This window comes from Capra hircus, chromosome 15 (assembly GCF_001704415.2).
Source record: "Capra hircus breed San Clemente chromosome 15, ASM170441v1, whole genome shotgun sequence".
Lineage (NCBI taxonomy): Eukaryota > Metazoa > Chordata > Mammalia > Artiodactyla > Bovidae > Capra > Capra hircus.
The window spans coordinates 32,295,517-32,308,268 of NC_030822.1; the positions used below are offsets into that span (position 1 = coordinate 32,295,517).

General features: G+C 45.5%; 1 protein-coding gene across 4 annotated transcripts in view; it reads left to right on the plus strand.

Annotated features, from left to right (window-relative positions):
* Positions 1-12,752, plus strand: part of STIM1 (stromal interaction molecule 1) — a 196,244-nt gene that overhangs the window by 178,046 nt on the left and 5,446 nt on the right. For 2 of the 4 annotated variants that reach the window (XM_018059440.1, XM_018059439.1), the window contains exons 7-11: positions 3,069-3,246; positions 7,490-7,657; positions 8,156-8,256; positions 8,550-8,785; positions 11,817-11,883. In XM_018059440.1, coding sequence (XP_017914929.1) covers positions 3,069-3,246; positions 7,490-7,657; positions 8,156-8,256; positions 8,550-8,785; positions 11,817-11,883 — 750 coding nt within the window. Of the gene's footprint in view, positions 1-3,068; positions 3,247-7,489; positions 7,658-8,155; positions 8,257-8,549; positions 8,786-9,923; positions 10,017-11,816; positions 12,193-12,752 lie in introns of all 4 variants that reach the window. The other 2 variants (XM_018059438.1, XM_005689854.3) reach the window with 2 other exon arrangements.

Sequence of the window (12,752 nt, forward strand, 5' to 3'; positions counted from 1 at the left end):
TGTTTGCTTTGTTTTGGTTTTAAGAAAAGGAGAAGCCTACTTCAGGAGTGTTTGTCAGAAAATGATTCAGACAGCCTAGGGACTCCTGTTGGGGAGTCTTTGCAGGAATCCACATAAAAGGAAATGAAGTCTGTCTCTTTTCTATTATTTTTATTTATTTATTTATTTTGGAAGGATGGGGAAATGGTTTATTAAGAACTGGATATTGTTAAGTACATTTAAACATTATTGTTTGTAATCACCACAACCCTCTTAGGTAGGTATTGTTATCCCAGTTTTAGAGTTGAAGAAATGAAGCCTCGGAGAGGGTAAGTGTCCGTAAGTAGTAAGTTAGGAATTTCTTTAACCGCAGGCTGCTGCCTCAGTAAAGACACCCCTAGCAGATTCGTTTCCATGGGCTTTTAGGAGGCAAGAGGAGTTTTATCTTTGAGCTGATTCCTGGCTACTTTGCTGGGCCCCTTGTTCCTGGGCCCTTTTCCAACTGGGGGCTAAATGCTGCTATGTGGGCAGTCCCCATTCTTCATTTGTCTGAAAAACATGTACTGTTTTCATTCCAAAGGCAAAGAATCTAGGCAGGAGGCATTCCAAGTTTGGGGATAAAACTAAACTCCCAGCCCTCCCTGCTCCCCAAGGCCTCCAGAGCTAACTGGCCACTGTGGCACTTTGAGAAACGAATGCACACCCCTCCCAACCCACGACAGTCTTACACCTGTGCACACACATATTCTCCTCTGACACAGGGGCCCATGTGCCTCTTTGTGCCTCCTTACTTTGGCAGGCCTGCACTGCCAGTCACCAAAGAGCTTTTTCCAGAGTTCCTGATGCTTTGGGTGAATAAATATAATGCTACATGTGCATTCCGTTAAGATTTCACTGGGTTTCAAGATAATTCTTTGAGGCAGGCAGGAATTTTGAGTCCCACTTAAAAAGGAAGAAACAGGCCTGGTCCAGGGAACAGACTTGTCCACAGTCACACAGCTGCATAGATCCGAGCTGTGGTCAGACTGCCTGCTTTTCTTACTTCTGATGGTAACTGATTGCCGCCTTCAAGATGCTCAGTCTTCTGTGAAGGAGACGAGGTGGGCCCAGGCTTGATTTTACATTTATTAGCTCATTTCTTCACCCAGTAGTATTTGTTGATCTTCATCGCTATTACATCCAAAATAGGTCAGTTTTGATTCTCCCTATTGTATGAAGAAAACAGGCATATCATAGACTTTTCAGAAGAGGCTGCTTTCAGAGAGGATAATATTTCAGTGAAGAATTGAATCTCTAATTTCAAGCAGTTGAGTCATGGGAGAGTACAATAAAGGAGGATATTCAGGGCAAAGAGATTGTGCTGGAAATGGTGCCCCTGGCTTGTTTTTAGCTGTGCACATAGCGCCACCTGCTGAGTGCCTCGATGAGGTTCAGTTCCTTTGCACTCCAGGGACAAAGAGCACAGAAGGCTGCAATTTGTCAGCAGAAAGCTTGCAGCTTAGGCATTTTTCCTCTTCCCTCATTTGTTCAGCACATCTTTTGAGGCTTCAGTCATTGACAGATCTGTACTTGGGATTTTTTTAGAGGTTCAGTTCTGTTTCTGCCTCTTCCGTTTACCTGCTTAATTAACTCAGCGGTCAGTGCTCTTTTCTGTGGTCCCTACTTGTTCTGCAGCCGGTCTTCTCTTCTGTACCTCAAGTCTAAGCCATATATCACTCGTTTTCTTCCTCTTCCTTTCCCCTCTTATCCTGTAACATAGTGGTTCCTACTAAGGTAGGAAGACCTGAAGTAGCTAAGTCCTTTCCCTCTTCCAGAGGGACCAGCTAATGCTTATTCTTTCCTCTGGGTCTAACCCAGGCCTCACCTTCCCCTACTCCTTTCAGGCAGAGTTGACCACCCCATCCTTTGGGCCTACCCAACACTTTATTTCTCTATTACAGAACTTATCACACTGTGTGCACCTATCTGTTTACTTGTCTATATTGGACTAGGCCATGAGCACCTCAGTGGCAGGGGCAGTCTTCTCACTCATCTCCATATATCTAGGAGTCACACAGGGCTTGGCATTTAGTAGACACCTTAAAGTACTAGGTGAAGGAATAGGTGAATGAATGAATGAATGAATAAACATAGAAATGTAGTGCAAAGAAAGGGAAGAAGGAAGGAAGCTTAGCTGGATGGATTAAGGATTTTGTCAGTAAACAGAGGGAATGTGTGGGTGGGTCCAAGGGCATATTTTCATTATAAGTGGTGCCCTTGAGAAAGAATGTGCTTAGGAAGGGAACTTACGGTCAGGGGCATGAGGGGCTCCCCCAAATCCTAACTAGCCCCTTTAGCATGATTTTCATATTTCTGTGCTTTTGGGATTTAGGTACTCAGGAGTCCAAGAGGTACAGCTCAGTAGTTCCCTTCTCATTTTCCTTAAATCTCCCCATGACCATCACCCCCAGCATATTTCACTGTCAAGCTTTCCCTGGGTCTTTGGTCTATGTTTCAGGGTATTCTACATTGATTGTACCTTCCAGATACCTTGGTATAAGAGTAGTAAATGTGCAATTTGAACACATAAAAATTAGAATTCTGGTCTCAATTCTGTCTGCCATTTGTTCCCTTTCCTAAGCCTTTGTGTCCATACCTGTCCCAGGCTGATAACTGTACAATGTATCATTATCTGCAGGGAGGACAAATGTGGAAAACCTTGTAAACTAGTAATTGTTATGATCTGAGTATGTGAGACATCTTGTTGTTGTTCAGTCAGTAAGTCGTGTCTGACTCTTTGGGACCCCATGGACTGCAGCACTCCAGGCTCTCTACTGTCTCCCCAACACCTTAGAAGGAAGGATTCAGATACCCTGGAACCTTGGCTTCACAGCCTTTGTTACTGGCAGCAGAATGATGGTCCAGATAAGTAGGGTAATGCCATGGTTGCTGTTGGTCCTGAGCTGCCTCACCAGGGCCAGGCAGGTGGCAGGGTAGGGAGAGTATATTCTGAGTGCTGGAGGCTTCATCGTCCTCTTGATGCCATGCCCTGTGGCAAGCTGGCGGGCACTGCCTGGCCTGGCTCCTCCAGCTCCCTGTGTTGTCTCCAGGCTGCACAAAGCCCAGGAGGAGCACCGCACAGTGGAGGTGGAAAAGGTGCACCTGGAGAAGAAGCTGCGTGATGAGATCAACCTTGCCAAGCAGGAAGCCCAGAGGCTGAAGGAGCTGCGGGAGGGCACGGAGAATGAGCGGAGCCGCCAGAAATATGCCGAGGAGGAGCTGGAGCAGGTAGGAGAGTCTACAGTCCCGAGGCGCTGGGGTCAAAGGGCAGGAGCCAAGGGTCTGGCCAAGAGTAGTGGAAAAGTTGCAGAAATGATCACTGCGGTTGTGAAAGCACAGTGAATAACAGGTGATAAGTTATTCTGTCCCTTCTTAGTTGAGGTATTTATATACACAGATCATAAGTATACAGCTGGCATGCTTTACAGATGCATGTACCTGTGTCGCCGTCCACATCAAGGTACAGAATCTCGTAAGCTCTCAGAGGGCTCACTTCTGCTTCCCCTTTCTCCCTGTCAATACTCCACCCGAAAGGCAACTGCAGTCGTAACCTCTAAACCAGATCAGTTTCACCTGATTTTTAACATCATGTAAATAGCATGATACAGTATGTATTCTTTTGTGTTTGGTTTCTTTAATTGAACATTATATCTGTGAGAGGTAACCATGTTATTGCATGTAGTGATATTTAGTTTATTTCTGTTGCTGAGTGTTAATCCCTTGTATGGATGTACTATAAATTATTTATCCATTCTCCTATTGATAGACATTTGGGTTGTTTGCAAGTTTGTTTTCTTTTAAAACTTCTTTGTGGGCATCACTTATTTCTTTTGGATATGTAACAGGGCATTCATATATTTGTTTTGAGAAATTGGCGATTTTCCAGAATGATTGTACCAATCTGTACAGCCACTAGTGATAGTGTGAGAGTTCTACTTGAGCTACAGCCTGAGTATTTTTAGGCATTTTCATTTTATACATTATGTTGTGGATGTAATAGTATCTTATTGTGATTTTAATTTTAATTTTCCTATTGACCAATAATATTGAATACCTTTTCATAAATTTATTGATGACTTTATTTGGGAATCTTCTAATTTAAAAAATTGGGATTCAGTTAAAAACATTTCCTATCTTCCATTGTGATTTCTTTTTGACCCATGGTTATTTAAAAGTGTGTTGCCTAATTGTCAAACACTTGGGGACTTTTCTGTTTATCTTTCTCATTGATCTCCAGTTTAACTTTGCTGTGTTCAAAGAACATGTGCTTTGACCACAGGTTCCAGTCCTTTCAAATATGTTGAAACTTGGATGATGTAAGCAGACTACAGAAAACAACTAAAAGGCAAAGAGTGTCAGACTGGATAAAAAATAAATCCCAACTATATGCTGTTTACAACAGATATGCTTTAGAAATAAGGATACAAAATAGTTAAAAGTAAAAAGATGAGAAAAGATATTAATATATGATAAACACTAAGGAAAATAAAGTAGGGGTAGCTATGTTAATGTCAGACAAAATAGACTTAGAGAAAAAAGTATTACTAGAGACAAAAATGGACATTTCATGTAAGATAAATGTGTGAATTAAACAGTAAAATATAACAACCTTTAATTTGGATACACCTAATAATATAGTTTAAAATATATATGTGTGTGTGTATATATATATAAAGCAAAAGTTAAGAAAAACTAACAGGATAATAGACAAATTTCATAATCAAAGTTAGAGATTTTTAGCATCCCCCTCCCAATAATAAGCAGCCAAAAGTATCAGTAAGGATATAAAAATTTAAACATGACTGATCAATTTGACCTCATTGCTGCATATAGAGCATTTTACCCAACAGCCGCAGAATACACATTCACTGTGGTGTTTACATGTTGCTTCTGCTCCATTCTCGCCTCTCCTTCTGGGTATCCAGTATTTATGTTAGACCTTTTAACTCTATTCCACATGTCTCTTATGCTTAGTTCTGTTCTTTTTTTCCTCCCTCTGTGCTTTGGTTTGGTTATTTTATTTTAATCTGTCTTTGAGTTCCCTAATCCTGTATTTTGCCAAGAACATTGTGGTATTTAGCTCATACAGTGGAATCCTACTCTCAGATAATGTATTTTTCTAGAATGCCGATTTTACTCTTTTATTGATTCTGTTCCCTGTCCAGAATTTTCCCATATTTTTCTTTAACATTTTAGTCATAGTTGTCTTAAATTCCTTGATGGGTAACTCTTAACATCTGGATCTTTTGTGGGACTGCTTGTTTTTCCTCTTGATTATTACTTCTATTTGCCTGCCTCTTCTCATGTCTAGTAATTTAGTAAATGCTGGATAGTGTGCATAAAGAGTAATAAAGGCCACAGTTGATTTTCATCTTCTGTCAGATACAGAGTTTAGGTAGGTATGCTGGGTGAGGATCTGGTCACCACAGGTGATTTTCATCTTCTGTCAGATACAGGGTTTGGGTAGGTATGCTGGGTGAGGATCTGGTCATCTCAAGCCAATGAGAGACTGAAGTGTGTCGGAACTGGGTCGTAGTTTAGTAAGAGTTGGTCCAAGCCTCATTTGTCCCTGTTTCTCAGGCATTCTGCTTTCTGACTTTTTATTGAGATCTGGTGAATTTATTTCTTCCCAGTCTGGAATGACTATGAGATTATTTCTGCCCCTTGGACATTTTAAAGTTAGCTCTTTGGCCTCCTACTCCTCATAACTTTAAAGTTTTGCAGCTCTCTTGAGGAGAAAACTGGCTGTGTGCTTGAGTCAGATCCCTTCTTTCTTGCAATGCCTTGTCTCCTAAGCATTGTGATATTATGGGACATTTTATTCCACTCTTTGGCCTAGCTACCTATTCTCTTGCACAGCCCCAGAGTGCAGTAAATGCTCAAAAAAGAAAATGGATGTGTCTGTCTCTGTCTCTTTACCTGTGATCCCCCTGTTCCCTGTTTTGTAATTGTTTCTCTCATTACACAATTTTTGAGTGTGTTTGACCAGCCCTTTCATGTGCCTCCCCAACTGTCATACTTCCTTCTACTTGCTCTCTCTTCTCTCTCCATTATCCCTTTAGCTGATCCCAGTCCTTCAACTGCTTTTAATGTAGAACTTGATCCTCCATTTCCAGACTCAGTGTATTAGTCGCTAAGGTGTCTGTTCCTCATTTTAAATCTACAAAGCCAGGAGTGGGCTATTTTGTAGTTCCCTTTTCAAGGAACAAAAACCCAGTGAAGCTTGGTCCTCTCATGGGCTCTCAGAGGAATGAAGGTGTTCTGTCCTTAGCTAAGGCCCTCCTGGTCTATATTAGGCTCAGGGGTGGACCCCAGACCTGCTGTCGGATACTTCCCCATGGGCTGAAGTTGGACACTAGACTGCTCTCAATCCCCTTTCTCTGGGATTCTGAGCAGTGAAAAGTCAGTGTTCAGATGGGGGAGCTGGGGAATTGTTTATACTGGTAGCCTGGGTGAGATAGAAGGAATTCAAGCATAGATAATGGGTTCTGTATGTACAGTACTTTCCAAACCTTTCATATTTAAGTGCTTTGTGGCCATCTGCTTCATTTTATGCTCCTTGCTTAGAAGTCAGTGAAGAGATGTCTGCTTATACTTTGGTCCTTTCTGATCTTGGCCTCTGTTGGCAATACCCATGTTAGGTGTAAGCTTGCTTGTTGTTTTCTTGCCTTGTAGACAGTGCCCATTACAGCCTACCCACCCTGATCAATGAGGGAATCACAAAGTCTCTGGGCTAGAGGAGCCTTTGGAGAGTGTTCAGGCCAGTTGCCCCCTGGAGTAGCAATCATTTTGAAGGTCTTTCTGACATGAGCTCTTTCCATACCTCTCAGGATGGGGAGCTCACTCTCTCCTGAGATCGTCACTTTGCTTACAATTTGGATTTGCCTGGGACAAGGCCTTACACCTAAAGCAGCGAGATCTGCTTTAGGAAGCACATGGTCACACAGACAGTTGAGTGACAGACCAGGGACCAGGTAAGATTTCCAGACTCCCACCCAAGTGCTTTTCTTGCCACATTGTGAGGGCTTGGGTCCAAGAATAGACCCCAGCTCTCAGAAAGAAGAGGATTCACTGAGATAAGCTGTACCTCATGAGAGCAGGGAAAATTGCTGACATTGGCTGTATGACCAGGAGAAGTGACTAATATGTGAGAAAAGAATCCTCTAGTCTGGCAGCAAAAAATAAATAAATAAAAGAAAGAAAAAAAAAGTCTCCATTTGACTTCTGGTTGACACTACTAAATGTTGATCTTGAGTAGGTTACTTTCCTTCTCCAAGCTTGGTTTCTTTTTTTTTTTTTTTTTTAGCTTGGTTTCTTATATATAAGATACAGAAAATAATCCTGCCCTTTCTCCCTCTCGTGAGAGTGGTGAAGCTTAGATGAGATGGAAGAAAAGAAGGCTGATGTATCATATGGAGGCACTGGAGAGGGCCTTGGTAATAGTAAGGACTCGTATCCTCTTGGCTCACAGGTACGGGAGGCCTTGAGGAAAGCAGAGAAGGAGCTGGAATCGCATAGCTCATGGTATGCTCCAGAGGCCCTTCAGAAGTGGCTGCAGCTGACCCATGAGGTGGAGGTGCAGTACTACAACATCAAGAAGCAAAATGCCGAGAAGCAGCTGCTGGTGGCCAAGGAGGGGGTGAGCCTGCCCTCCTGCTGCTCTCTTCTCTCCTCCTTGCCCCACCCCCTCACTTGCCCTTTTTCCTCCTCTCTGCCTCTCTATATCCCTCTGTTGGACAAAGAGACATCCTGGTGTTGGGCTTTGTTTCTTTTCCTGATGCACAGTTTCTAATAATGTCCTCAGGCTTCTGGAGAAGGGTGCCGGGCTACTCCCACCTGCCTTCTGGGAAAGGCGAAGTGGAGGCAGGTAGAGGGAAGTCTCTGCTGGCCCCAGACTGACACAGGGACAGACTCCTGGAGTCAGGATCCCTCGGCTCCTCTCATTGCTTCTGTTTTCTTTCTTTCCCTACTCTTTGCTCTCCCGTTGGCTTCCATTTTTCTTTCCCATATTCTCTTCCTTTTTCTCATGCCGCCTAAACTGTGCTAGGAGGAGGGGGAGCCAGCCACAAAATAACGTTTTTCATTTTTCCAACCTCTACTCCCTGCTGTTTTTAAGCTGAGGGCCTCATCTTTGCAGGCTGAGAAGATAAAAAAGAAGAGAAACACACTCTTTGGCACCTTCCACGTGGCCCACAGCTCTTCCCTGGATGATGTGGATCACAAAATCTTAACAGCCAAGTAAGTTACACCTGCTGCCCAACTCTGGTGATGTCCATCCCATCCTCAGAGTTGGAGGGTGTCCAGGGCCTCCAGTCCTGATTCTGTTTCTTCACTGGAAGAGGTACAGCTCTGATCTCCTGCCTCAGCCCTTAACTACCTCCCACACTGCTCTTAAGTCTATGATTTAAGTGTGCTTCTTACATACACATACTGCCCCCCACCCCTGCAACTTGTTCCTCTGAGAAGATGCCTCCTCTCTCCTGGGGCTTAGGCCCAGCCCATGCCTCCCATTTTCTTTCTTCTCTCTTCAGGCAAGCTCTGAGCGAGGTGACAGCAGCGCTGAGGGAGCGCCTGCACCGCTGGCAGCAGATTGAGATCCTCTGTGGCTTCCAGATTGTCAATAACCCTGGCATCCATTCCCTGGTGGCTGCCCTCAACATAGACCCCAGCTGGATGGGTAGCACGCGCCCCAACCCCGCCCACTTCATCATGACTGACGACGTGGATGACATGGATGAGGAGATTGTGTCACCCTTGTCCATGCAGTGTAGGTGACCTCTTGGGTAGGGAGGAGGGAAGGAGGCTTTGATGTGCAGATTGAGAAGTCTGCTGGTCTCTGCCGTGCGTCAGCCAGATGTGGGGCAGAAGCCAAGACGATTTAACTCATCACCTTGGTTCGTAAAGCACAACCTGCACCCTGGCATTCCTTTGCAGTTGTCCTGTTAGTGGCCTTCCCTTGCTGGATCCTCCATCTGCCCTGTGGGTCTATGGTGCTGAGTGTGTCTCCCTCCCTCTTTGTGTTTTTTTAATCCTTTTATTCTCCTCCCCCCCATTCTGTTCCTATCTACCTTTATAAAAATAACCTCCTTTAGTGACTCGTAACATAAAAATGGCATTCATTTTGACTGTTGCTTTTACTTGTTTTAATTTTATATTCCTTATTTTTAATTGCTAAGTAGATAAACGATGCCTCTTTCTGTTTTTTCATGTGAGGCCCCAGGAAGCAATAGTCCCTTACAGTGATAAAGCCCCGAATCCTCTAAGCCAGAAAGACATTCTTGTCCAGGAGGGATCTCCTGGGATCTCCGGCTTTCCACCTGAACTCGGCCATCCCCACCTCCCCCCACCTCTGTCCTGGGTCTTCCCTCTCCCCGTTCTCCCTGCGAGTGGTGAGAGCTGAGTAGAGCAGAGTCAAGGGAGACAGCACTCTGTGGGAATTCTTCAGTGAAGGAAGGGACACACCCTCTACTGACCCGCTGAATTTTTCTCTGGATCAGAGTCTCTTTTAGATAAACAGAATATACTTTTATGGAAAAGCTCTTGTCCTGGGCCCATATCTCACGCATGCAGGGGGGATGGTGGAAAGCTGGGCTGGGTTAGGGGCTATAGCCAGATCTTTAATCAGGCTGGATGTTTTTGTAAGTTTCTTTACCATAGTTTGCCTCTGGCCAAGCCTCTTCTTTCTGTGGACTGGTGCCTTGCAAGGCTTTCATTAAAGGCCCAACAAGGTTAAGGTCACGAGCAAGTAGAAAAGAGCTCCTGTGTTCTCCGGGTTGGGAGGGACCTTCATGAGCTCTGAGCCATTCCCCCCTTGCCCCCTGCCCTTCCCTTACCCCATGGGGGCAGGGTGAAGCCCTCGGTGAATCCGATTCTCTTCTCCTTTCGGCCTGGTTGTTGGACCCTAGATGCTGCCTGGCTGATGGGGCGTAGGTTCAGTGACCGCTCTCTCTGCTCAGCATCCGCCGGCTCGGACGATCAGTCCCTCTGGAAATACCCGGGTTTGAGGAGCCCCTTTGGGGCTTTTGTTTTTTCCGACTTTGGGGACTAAACCAGCACTCCCACCCCACGGGCCCCTTCTCCTGCCTGCATCACTCCCCTGCCTGTTCCTCTGTTCCCTCACTACAGTCCCTACTAACTTCAGGGAAGGGTTCGGGGGGGTGAGAAGAATCAGCCTGCTCAGCTGAGGCCTGGAGAGGGAATAGCCATGGTGATGGGAGGCTTCGGCTTCTCCTTTCAGCCCAGCTCAACTGATATCCCAGTGGCCCTTCATCTAGCTGGGCTGAGATGGAAAGAAGGAATGAGAGAGCCTCCTCCTCCTTTCTCTTTCTCTGCTTCTCCTTCTGTCTCTCTTTCTCCATCTCTATTCCACGTTTCCTCTTCCCCTTAAGCCTCTTTCATGTCTTGAAAGCCACCAGCCATTTAGAGGCCCTACCTTGCTAGCTCTCCATCACCATGGAACTGTGCTCTCTTCCTGGTGGCCCTTCCAAGGCTTCCGCCATCCGTGTAACCTGGCCCTTTCTCCCATCTTTAGGGAGAAGGCAGGGAGGCCCATCTATCAGGGCAGAGGAGAAAAAACAAAGGTGTGAATTCCATTTTCAACTGGATCTAGCAGTGAGCCCAAGAGGGATGCTCTAGCACGTCTCTAAGTTACCTGGTACCCATATACCCCTTCTCTGGGCATGATGGCCACCATCTTCTAAGAGCCTGATTTGAAGCATTGATCCAGGAGCTGGTTATTTGTTGTGTAAATGCTTATTAGAGGAAGTTTGGAAAGTAAAAAGAGTAAATATGGGCTTTAAAAGGCACCTGTAGTTCCCACCATATTTGAGCAGTCTTTTGTTTGTCAATTTTTAAGTAATTTTATGTAGTCAAGATAATGATAACCGCTGTCATTTACTGAGTGCCATGAACTGTGTCAGGTACTTTAAAAATATTATCTTGAAGCCTCATGACAATTCTGCAGGATTTTATAAATTAGGAATTAAAATGGGGAAGTAAGTTACTCAGGTCACAGCTAGAAATAGAAAGACCTGGTTTCAAACTCTTGTCTTTGGTATTCTATTGCTCAAGGTATTCCTTGTACATGAAAATCTGTATCCTTTTGTTCCCCTGAGCATTTTAATAGGCCTTTTTCTGTGTTTTAAAAGTCTTCTCAAGCAGTGCTTTTTTTTGGCTGCACTGCAAGTCTTATGGGATCTTAGTTTCCCAGGGGTTGAACCTGAGTCCTGGCAGTGAAAGTGTCAAGTCCTAACCACTGGACCACCAGGGAATTCCCATAAGTAGCCTTTTTAATAGCTGTATAACTTTCTAGTAACTGGATGTGTTATCATTTTCCTGTCATTCCACCTTTATTTTTGCTTTCATATGATTATTAATAAAGGTGTGATGAACATGTTTATGTATAAATCCTTTTCTGAATTGTGACTATTTCCCGACTTTGGCTTTCTAAAAAGGCTGGTTCTTTGTGCCCTCCCGGAGCTTGTCCCAAACCCCTGTCCTACCCCGTCCTGCCTGTGTCCTCCCACTAACTGCCTTACCATCTCCCTTCCTAGTAATGTTGGCCCTAGGTCTCCTTTCATTGGAATTGCCATTGAAATTGACCTGGGCATCTCATTTTCAACTGGCCCCTCCTTTAGGATCCCTGGTGGGAGGTTCTTGGGAGGAGGTGGCCCATTCTCCAGACTGGGGACCGAAGACCCAGAGTGGTCTCCAGCAAGCATCTCTCCACGGGCAAACTTGCTTCCCGGCCAGCCCAGAGCAGGTGGCCCTTCCTCACACTCTCTTCTCTCTCCTTGCAGCTCCCAGCCTGCAGAGCAGCGTCCGGCAGCGCCTGACGGAGCCGCAGCATGGCCTGGGGTCTCAGAGGTTGGTAGAGGGCGAGGCTGGCCACTTCTTGACAAGCCGGGTCTCTCTGCGGCGAATGCGCAGCCTTTCATCTGGACAGTCTTTCAGTTCTGAAGGCCTCGGGACCAGCGCTCCACCTGCCTCTGCTTCTTCTTCCTGCTCCTCTGCCGCCACCACCACCACCACCACCACCACCTCCATCACCACCGTCCATGTCCACCCTGTCTATTACCACCACAGCACTTCCTATTTCCTCCAGATGGAGCCCTACCCTGACCCACCCCTTTCTGACAGCACCGCTGTGATGCCTTGGCACTCAGAGAGCTTGGGGTATCAGCTGTCTCTCTTCTCTCCCTTTCTTCCCGTCCATGCCTCTCTGCTGCCTTTACCTTGGCCTTTGCCTGCTGGCTGCTGCTTGGTGGGCTGTGGGGGCTGTGGCTTGGGGTACCTTCTCCTTGTCCTGTCTTTCCCCAGCCTGGGACCCCTCCTTGAGGTCAGCCTGATGCCCTACACCTTTCTTCCCTTCTCTCTTTGGGGTTTGCTGACTCTAAAAATGAGTAACAGACCCCCTCCCTCACAGTCCTATAGCACTTTGGCCTAAACTTTCACATCCGTTATCTCAGTGGAGTCCTCACTTCTTTTATCCCCTCAGCAAACATTTATGGATACCTACTCTCTGCCAGACTGCTGGGCATGGGGATTCATAGATGATAAGATACAATCTCAGCCATCAAGAATTATGGTCTGGTCTGGGAGAGGTACATAAATGATTCTGGAACAGTTGATAAGTGCTATGGGGGTGTTGAAGAGGGAATGACTAACAGTGTGAACCTGGGTGGAACGCTTCACAAAAGAGATGACATTTATGCCAACACCCTGTGTACAGGAAA